The sequence below is a fragment of the Aethalodelphis obliquidens genome, unplaced genomic scaffold (assembly GCF_003676395.1).
Source record: "Aethalodelphis obliquidens isolate GAN/ISIS:26980383/991018 unplaced genomic scaffold, ASM367639v1 scaffold22, whole genome shotgun sequence".
In the NCBI taxonomy this organism is placed as follows: Eukaryota; Metazoa; Chordata; class Mammalia; order Artiodactyla; family Delphinidae; genus Aethalodelphis; species Aethalodelphis obliquidens.
Window position 1 is genome coordinate 14,417,966 of NW_020837966.1, and position 9,837 is coordinate 14,427,802.

At 48.7% G+C, this 9,837-nt stretch overlaps 1 protein-coding gene across 1 annotated transcript in view; it reads right to left on the reverse strand.

The window, feature by feature from the left end:
* Positions 1-8,884, reverse strand: part of LRIG1 (leucine rich repeats and immunoglobulin like domains 1) — a 120,845-nt gene extending 111,961 nt beyond the window's left edge. Inside the window, exon 1 of the mRNA XM_027121337.1 lies at positions 7,929-8,884. Within this exon, the coding sequence (XP_026977138.1) occupies positions 7,929-8,158 (230 nt within the window). The 5' untranslated portion in view covers positions 8,159-8,884. The remainder of the gene's footprint in view (positions 1-7,928) is intronic.
* Between the last annotated feature and the right edge of the window lie 953 nt (positions 8,885-9,837).

Genomic DNA, 9,837 nt, shown 5'->3' on the forward strand with positions numbered 1-9,837 from the left:
GGGGAGGGGGAATTGCCAGTCAGTGAGTAGCTGTCACTCCCCAGGCAGAGCCCCGGGTGTCACTGTCTTTTCATCCAGCCCAAAGTGCCACTGCTGGGGGTACAAACGCTTTCAAATGAAGAGCAAGGCCACTACAAAATTTGGAACTAAAGTGAGATTATCCATTCTCCAGTTCTAAAGTGCTCAATTCTTCTCATTGTATCTAACAGGCTATCATCAAGTAGGGTAATCCAGCGAGAAAGAATTTATCAGTGCAACGTATGCCCTGGCCAAGATAAGCGCCACATTACTTGAATGGCAAATTATAAACTGGTGGAAGGAGCAAAGGACAGGAAGTGAGGAAGTGGAGGTGGGGGAGGGTGACACTTTGTAAATGCTGTATAAAGGAGTCTTAGAAGATGAAGTTGTGTGATTTGTTTTTAATCAGCAAAAAAAACCCCCTCCATTATCTTGTTTCTTAGCATTTAGGCAACTCTACTGCAGGGCAAACCCTCACCCATTCCATTCATTTTCTTCCTAATAATAAGACAACTTGAGAAAAAAAATATTTGCAGATCATAAAAGATTAGAGACCTGGGCACCATAAAAGTTTAAAGAATAATCAATGCAAAGTGCTTAAAAAGAGACAGGCCATGCTTTCTTTAAACTCTCTGAATGCCACCTTTTGCCAAAATAAACCGAACAAGCAGTGATTGGAACCTGCATCCTGGTTCATAAGGAAACCAAGATGTATTAGGACTTGCAGAGATGAACGGATTGGTTGTTCACACAATGGGCTTTACCGGTTATGCTAGATTAAATAGTAATAAAGACGCAAACAATCGTAGCCGTTCATGTGGGCAAGGCTGTGAATCATGGCCATTCACGGGGGAAGGGATGCAGGTACAGGTGCATGAGCAAAAGCAAATGGCTTTTCAGGTGGCATCCTTGCCAGATTCCTCAGATGACCCTGTGCTCACTGCCCGTGTCCCCTACAAAGTTACTGTACAATGGCAAACAAACCAAAACAAACGAAAAATGTCAGAGCTCTCCAGCTCTCTGCACACAACCCCACAATCATGTCCCCTCACACCTCCTCCTCCAAACATTTCCAAAGAGAAGTGGGTACAGCGCAGGATTCAGCCAGCCCCAGCCTGCAACCTAACCCTTGATTGGAAGAGCACATCTGCATGTTTCCAAGCAATTGACCGAGCATCTCATAGGGCTCAGTTTCAATGAAACCCTGGGAAATAATGGGATAAAATTATTAGTTTAAGGGCCTCTCACTTCCCGGCCTCCTTCCCATACCCCACCTCCCAGAAGGGTAATGTTCAGTAGACAGAAGTATTTGCACAACTGGAATACATTTATAAACCACCTCAATCATTTTTGCTAATTGCATAATTCATATAATTTTTTGCAACTGTTCATAGCTTCCCCCCTGAATTTGTCTTGAGCTTCCCAAGGGCACATAAAGTTTCACTCTATACACACCACCAAAAACTTCACGGCAGAAGGCTGTTTGGGTTGTGAGCCCTGCCACCTGCTTATACCAAAAGAGATCTTCATTATCAGAAAAGTAAACTTTTCCCAGGAAGCCTCTGTCACCAGGAACTCTGACTTGGGAGAGACTTGCCATGAGAGGATGCAAAACGTGAGTTACTGGGGCCTCAGCCTGAGGTGACTGATTCACACTGGACTGGGCTGAATACACGTGTCACCTAACTTAGTCTTCACAGCAGCTTATGATAGAATATTATGATCCCCTCTTTAGAGACAAAGGGAAGAGGTTCGCCACAAATCACACACAGAGCTGTAGGGTGGTGGAGCCAGGAATGGACCCTAGAAATAATTTCCAATCTCTTCATCACTATTCCCTAGTGAATGGTGAGCACTGGGTGTGACCAGCAGGGATGAGGCATCCAAATAATTAACAGAGCAAGAGTGAAGGAAAGCTTTGCCCTCACCGGCTCTTTTCCCCATCAATAACCCAACCCGAGACCCAGGGTGCAATCGGACATCAAATGCCCACCCAGAGGACAAAGAGAACACCTGAAGGCAGGACATGAAAAGCACGAAACGCAGGGAAATAGGGAAGCAGCTTTTTAAAAAAAACGAGCGACTTTTATAAGCAGACTGGGTTTATAGCTTGCGTTTCAGAAGATTATGCGTAAAGTACTTATGTTGAAACCACACGTAAAGTATTAAATTATGTAAACATACTAGTATAGTATGTTTATACTAAAGCATAAAGCCTTTGGCTAAGAAAAATTCATAAGCATGCCCCCACCAAAAAAAAAAGCCCATAAAAAAACAAAACCAGGGTACAAATTGGCAACTTTCAATTAGACCACAGACAAATCACAATATTCATTTTTTCTGTAATCCTGATTTAACTATTAATTTTGCTTCATGGCAACAATCGTCTATCAGGTTCTCAGTAGAAAATTTCTCAGCCTTAGTCCTACAATTGGCCAATTATTAGGTAAGTCTGGACTACTATTCTAAACCCTGCAGTTACACAGAAAAAAATAACTCCAAGAGGGTTAACTATTGTGAAAATTTTAACCTCTGGTCTTCGAAGTCCTACTTCTTTCCGTGAGGACATAAAAACAGATCTGAGTTTCTGACGGATTCCTACACTTTAATGGGCAGAAGACAGCCACATTACTGACAGACACCATGAACTGAAGCCGGGAGGTAGATGGAATGGACCCACAGGTTCAATGCCATGCTTAAGTCATTAAAAAACCCCGCTAACGGTTCCTAAATTCGCCACCTGCCAGGGAACATTGGAGATTTTTAGATACTTCCCCTCCTCTGCCTGGGGACTTTCCTCCCACCTCTCCTCCCTCCTGTCTCAAGACAATGCCTTCAGCCTTTGAAACTGCATCCATTGTGAACAGCTCTGAATATTAACACAGCCCAGAGCCCTGCTCTAAAAGACCCCCAGGGTTTCAAGTTGCAGTTGCTGAGGAGGGGGAAGGTCCCCAATGAGTTAATATCACCAAACTCATTCACAAGTCGTTGAAAATCAGGCCTGCTCATGAAACTTGAAGTCTTTCAACTTATGGGGTAAGTCAGAGGAATCCCCTTGAGTTTTAAGCCAACGACCTTGGTACCACAAACATCCTTGACTGCTTATTGAGCGACTTTCAATTCTACGAATCCCTTTCCCAGATTTCCCTCTCTGGTGTCACTTTTAAAATAACCAATGCCTATTTTAAACAACCTCCTTTCCCGGATAACAGACCTTCCGGGCTACAGCAGGTGCACAGAACTGGGCCGGGGGCATTGTTAAGTCACACAAAACCCTAGTAGCTCTCTCGCATTCCTGTCCACTCTGAAAGAGAAGATGCTGAAAAGCCTCTGCACCAGGGAGACACCTCTGCAGAATGGGGGAGAGGCCCTTTCATTGTGAGCGTGGTGTTTGAGGGAGAGAAAAAGGTCAGCCAGAGGCCATCCCAACGTGCTCAGGGAAGGCTGCGTGGGGAACTCAGGCCAAGGCATTAACACGGCAGGGAGAGAAACTTGCGGCCCCTGGAGCAGGGCTGGCGGGCCCGCGCATCCGGACATCCACTGGGAACCAGCTCTCATTACTCTGCACAGAATCGTCATCTTTCTGGAGATGAAGAATTACTGCCGACAATACATTCAAAAGTCCAAAGGTTGGGAAATCTGGTGACCCAGTGTAATTCCGGAAAAGGAAAGCACGCTTCTTTTTAACACAGTCCCTTGGAAAGGAGGAGCAAGAACAGCCCTGACGTACCCTAAAGGCAAGAGGCACCATGGGCCAACACAGTTCATTTGTATTGGGCCCTGGGGGTCTCCCGGCACTTCCTAATTTCACAGTCCTCAAAAATTAGATTTTACGGCCATAATTTCATATCAGAGGGACTTAAATCCTGTCCCTTAAAAAGGCAACCAATTTCATTTCCCAGACTTCCACTTAACTCAAAAAAAGTGTCAGAAAACTCTTAACAGATAAGTGCTCCATCATGCAGGAGAATTGAGGCCAGGCTTGTGACACTTGTTCCAAAGAAAAGGACTCTGAGCTCAGACTAAAGCTGCCCAAAACTTTAAAAGCACTTGTACTTTTCAGATTTTCTCTCTGCCCATTACCCTGTGTTCGAAAGGGTCCCTATTCAGAAAAACGCTTTGCCCACCCCCACCAATCGGAAGATGCTCATGGTCTGCTGAGTTCTTCTTAAGTGATACAGAGACTCAAAGAGGAAAATGGGCAGAAGAGAAGACCTCGGGGTAATCCAGACAAGAATCTACTTCTTAAAAACACACACACACACACAAGAATCTCAGCTTAGGTTCTGGAACAATTTGGTCATCTGCACTTTAAATCTAATTTGCATGAACAGGATGGAAAATATTTTCCAAACCCTTAATTCACAACACCCCAACACCTGGGCCTTCCAGCACAGCTGTAAAATTTGAAAGACAAAGGCCCTCTATGCTTCCCAACTACAATGGCAACCACCAAGGGACCTGCGTTTATTTTCTAATGTAATCATAAACACCACTTTGGTGCCCAAACCAACAGAGGTTCGATTAAGTCACCCAGGTTCGGTACTGCAAACACGAAGGGAGACAAAATACAAACAGACCCAAATCAATACAGTTGTCTTAATGTGACTCAGAATAACCACACTTGGTGACCTTTAAGGGATGTCCTTGCTTCCGAATGCCATGTCATCTTCCTTCCACACTGAGAAGGAGAATTATTTGTTCCTCCTCCAAGGGCCTGCCTGCCTTCCTATCACAATCCCGTTAGGCCATCATTGAGCTAGCTGCCAGACCCTGTAAGCAAGCAATACTGTGCTCAACTTCATGCCACAGACAAGAGTCTAAGGTACATTGTGTTTAACGCGTCTTAAACAGCTTCTGAAGCCATGCTCTCCAAAATAATTTCAAAGAAAGCAAACATCTGCGTTCTAAGAAGTTCAACTTCTTCTAAGGTTCTGGGAAGTTGGAATAGGGAGTGGCAGTGCTGGGAGCTATTTATGAATGTGCTGGTTGGACAAGGCCAATCGCACCTACGTAATGGGACGGCAAACTCAAGTAATGGCTCAACTACTACAACTATAAGTTATTGTGTTGAATAAGTTATCCTCAGGCCCTGGGAATGAACGTGTTTTCCTTTCTCCCAGCGCCATTCCAGTTCTGCTATTCAAACCGCATTTACATCCACTATTAAAGAGTTTTACTTTCCTTATGCGGGGCTTAGGAGCAACTCCAAAATTAGATGCACTGTTTACAAAAGCAAAAAAAAAAAAAAAAAAAAATTCCATAAAGCCACAGGTCCCCTTCTATCTCAAACCCACAGCCTGAAATTGTTTGAACTAGCTGCAGTAAATCTAGTTCATGGGGTTATAAACTAGCTCAAAGCATTTTCTAGACACAATGGACTCGGAGGGTGTAAACGCGGTGAAACTATAAGGTATTTTATTATATTATAGACAGAGACTTTCTCCCCTAAAGTCTTACTGAATCATAGCCAGGAATATAAAAGATATAAATATCCTGATGCAAAATTTAGACTAAGACTAATGACTTAAATGGAGAAATCTGAAGTCTAGGGAAAAATAAAAACACATTTGCTTGCTTTTTCTTTAATCAGAAAAAAAAAAACTTCACAAACATTTTTCAAAGGATATACATTCTGTACTGAATACCACATTGCCACATACTAACCAGAAGCCATACTACTCATATCTTAAAATCGAATCCATTAACACCATCATCAGTATAATCAAGCCTAACTGAAGCTCAAAACAGCCAGTTTGGTATTTACTAATCATCAACTGTGTGAGGAAAAGAGAAAAGACTGCAATTTTAAAGGTATTTATGACTTGTGAAATGTCACTCCTTAGGCAGACAGAAAGCCCTCCAAACAACCAGTAGTTTTGCTCCAGAAATTAAAGGACAAGGCAAAGTGGATCTTGTGGCCACAGGAAAGTGGAAAACAGAGGACACCCTGTCCTCTCCAGGAAGCCACCACTTCTGAACTAAGTGCCTTCCCCACGATGCCACTGACACCTGGCATTGGGAGTCAGTCTTCCAACACGTGAACACCTAAGATGTTAGTCTGATCCCACCCACATGATTTAACTTTTTAGAAAACTAAGAGTATGTAAAGGAAAACCCACAATACCCAAGACGACCACAACTAAATACAATACTACCTAATGACAACGCTGGGCTCTATCTCCCACTACCTTACACAGCCACCACCTGTGTTAAAACCCACACCTTGATCACTGGTCTTCCCTAAGGGGATTCCAAAGAAACAGCAGAACACTGAAGAGAAATCCTACACATAAGTCAACAGTCCAGTTTCAGAACTCTGTAGGACTGATCACTAGTGACCCATGTGCAGCGTGGTCCAAGTTAAAGATCTGTGCCCCGCTCTCAAAGGTACAGGATCTTCACGTCAGAAAGGAATTAACTTCCCTTCTTTCCCTTCACGGCAACCAGATTCCCAGACCACATGTTCTTAGATCAAGCCACAGGTGTTGGTTAAAACCGGTGTCACCAGTTTTCTTTCTCTTTTTTGAACAGTGAATGTCCCGCCTGAGGTTACTACTGTGCCTCTTCTATATTCTAGGAAAGATGTCCAATTATTCAACTGAAAAGCAGAACTATTCAACCTAGGCCTCTTCTGGAAGGTACTAACAGTTCTGCAGAGATGTTAATTACTGATAACTGGACAGCATTTTGACTCATGGACTAGATTTGTCAGAAATTTTTAAAGCCTATGACATTCTACCATGTTTACAGAAATCTAATGTGGTGGTGTTGTTGTTTTCCTGCCAAACCTCCTGTAAGAAGTGTCCTACCAAGTCCGGATAGGCCAAGATCCGGACAGCACAGAAAAGAGCCTCTTGCGGGTAAAACACACTCTGCTTAAATCAACCCAGAGTCTGGCACTCTCTTCCGAAGTAGCAATACTCCAAAACTAATTTGCACCATTTATAGAGGAGAAATGCTAGAGGATGGGCCCCACTCCACTGGATCGTCAAGCCCAATGGGTCCCCTAAGGGAACAGACAGGAAGGGTCTGGAACACAGTTCCCTAAAATGCCAACCAGGTGAAAAAGGACCAACTTCCAGCAGTCACAGATCTCCAGGAACTCTCAAAGCCCGATAACTCAGGGGGTCCTCCAGGGAAGGACTCAGAGGATGTCCTTCTGCCCCGGGCCTGAGCCAAGTCGGGCCACCAAGGTCCCGGGGAGATGAGGAGGCGGCTACACACACTCTCACTAATAAATAATGTAAATGGAAGACTGGAGGCAAAAGTCACCTTCATTCATTACCCACTGGAAGGCCAAGCAGCTCAGACAACAGAGAGTTGGGTTACAGAAGGGAAAAAAAGAAACACCCGGGGACCCCCAGACAGACTTCCTCACTCTCTCCCCTCCAGATGTTTCCCACTCTCCACCCACAGACATACAGCCTCACCTCCTGACTCTTTACTCACATTCTCTTACCTCCAGAATCCCACCCACTCACCAACTCCCAGATGGCCTTCAGGAGCCACGCTAACTCACCTCCAGACCCCCACGACACTTTTTTCTCCTCCAGAACCTCAAGACCCACACTCGCTCACCTTCATACCCCATGTCCCACGCTCGATCACATCCTTCCCCCCACGAGGTACACTTTCCTCCTCCAGATCCCCAAGACCCACGCTCGCGCACATCCAGATCCTCACGAGACGCACGCTTTTCCCATCCCGACTTCTTCGCACGCACGCCCTCTCTCCTCCGGACCCCCAAGGACCACCACTACGATCCCAGGCGATCAGTTTTCCCGCTCATTCAACTTCACATACAAGCAACTCAATCCGCACCCCTTTCCCAGGGAAACACCCCTGCCGCCCCGTCCCCAAGTGACAGCGTCCCGGGGCGCGGGGAGGACGGAAAGGGCGGCACTCACAGGCTCCGCGTCCAGACGGGCAGGTCCCCGGGCAGCACCGCCAGCCCGCGCCCGCCGCAGTCCAGCGAGTCCCCGGCGCAAGTGCAGGCGGCAGCGCAGGGCGCCCGCGGGCCGGCCGCGGCCGATGCGGGCTCCAGCCGAAGTAGCACCAGCAGCAGCAGCAGCCAGTGGAGGAGAAGACAAGGCGAGCGGCGCGGGGCCCCGAGCGCTCGCCGGACCGGCCGCGCCATCTTGTCTGGAGCGCGCAGCGAACTCCCGGCGCTGGGGCTGCGAGGTCCGGGTCGACCGCAGGCGCGGGCGGGCCAGCGGGGGCTCCGCTCAGCACTAGGCTCCGCGCCGGGACATGGCCGCCGGCACAAGTTCTCTCTGCGGCGGCGACTCCGGCGTTCAGCGGGCCCCCGGTGCCCGAGCGGCTCCGCAGCGCCCGCAGGGGGCCGCGAACCCCGCGCCCATCCGGGCCGACCCGCCCGTGCCCGCTGCGAACCCCACGGATCCGGGCAAAGGGTGCTTGGCCGGCACTCCTCGTTCTCCCGCCGCGCTCCTGGCCGGGCTTCGGAGTCCCCGTGCACGCCAAGTGCCGCCGCCGCTGCGAGGAAGGCGCTCAGGCTCGCAGCCGGAGCTCTGCGCCCGTGGGCATCTTCCTCGCCGCTACGAGCGTCCAGCTGCAGACTCCGGGCTGGACGGCGCGGCCAACCCCGCACTGCTCCAAAGACCCGGTGCGCCTCGCTGTCCCAGCGCCGAAGACAGAGCGCGCGCACGCAGTTCCGGGCTCCGCACGGCTCCTCCGCTCTGCGAGAACCCCGCACACTTCGCAACCGAACAATCAACCGCTAGCAGCTCGCCTCCCCGGGGCGCAGCCCCGGCCGATCCCCGTGGCCCCGCCCCCAGCCGCTAGCCCTCGCACACCCCCTGGGCTTCTTGCCCCGCGGCCTCCAGCCGGCCCACGTTGGAGGCTTTGCAACAGCGCCCCGCCCCGCCCCCGCCTGCTGCTCATTGGCTGACGGGGTCCACGGCGGCCAGCTTGGACGCCCATTGGAGCTCTCGCCATGATCCCGCCCCTCCTGCCTCTCGGGCCACCCCGCCCCACTCTCTTTTCCCACCCAAGGTGTGAAGGGCGGGGGACTGGGAGGAGAAAGGGAGAGACGGCCTCCGGCTCTTAAAGGGGACGTGCTGACTGATGATGGAGAAGGGGGATGCGCACTGGGGAGAGGAGGAATAAAAGTATTCCCTCTGCATTTAATGGAGGGAAGAACGTTGGTAAAGAGGGTAAAGCCCCCGCTTTGGAGCGGTCTGGGCTAAAAGTTTCTTCCCTCCTTCCCAGACTGCAAACAGGGCCAGCGATTGACAGCAAGTTTACACACCCATTTTCCAGATGCCCACTAGGAGCAAAGATGCAGATTTAAAACTTCACTAATTTCCTACTGATGGGGGCATCTTTAGTTATTTTATTACGGGTGGCCGCCTTCCTCTCTCACAACCTGGAGCTCTTCTCGGCTCCTGACTTGTTTTTGACCTCTTAAATCCAGCAATATGTCCTCGATTACCAAAACGAATGTGTACTGCATGCAGAAACCGAATCTCAAAGGTGTACACAGTCCCACCCCCACCTCCGCCCTGGTGAATCGAAGGGTACTCCTGGAAACACTCCAGCCTTCGACAAAGGGGTTGCTTTGTTTGTTTAAATCAGAGCGTTTTAAAGCCAGTTTTCAAGAAGCAGTACATCGAGTACTCCTCAGAGACAGAGTAAAAAGGCAACTAGTAATTGTTACAAAGCTACTAACTTTGGCTCCTACTGATCCGAACATAGTAACCAAGTGTTAGGACAGTGTACTGAAACAGTAAAGCAGGCGCTGCGCGGGGAAACACACACACACACACACACACACACACACACACACACACACACACA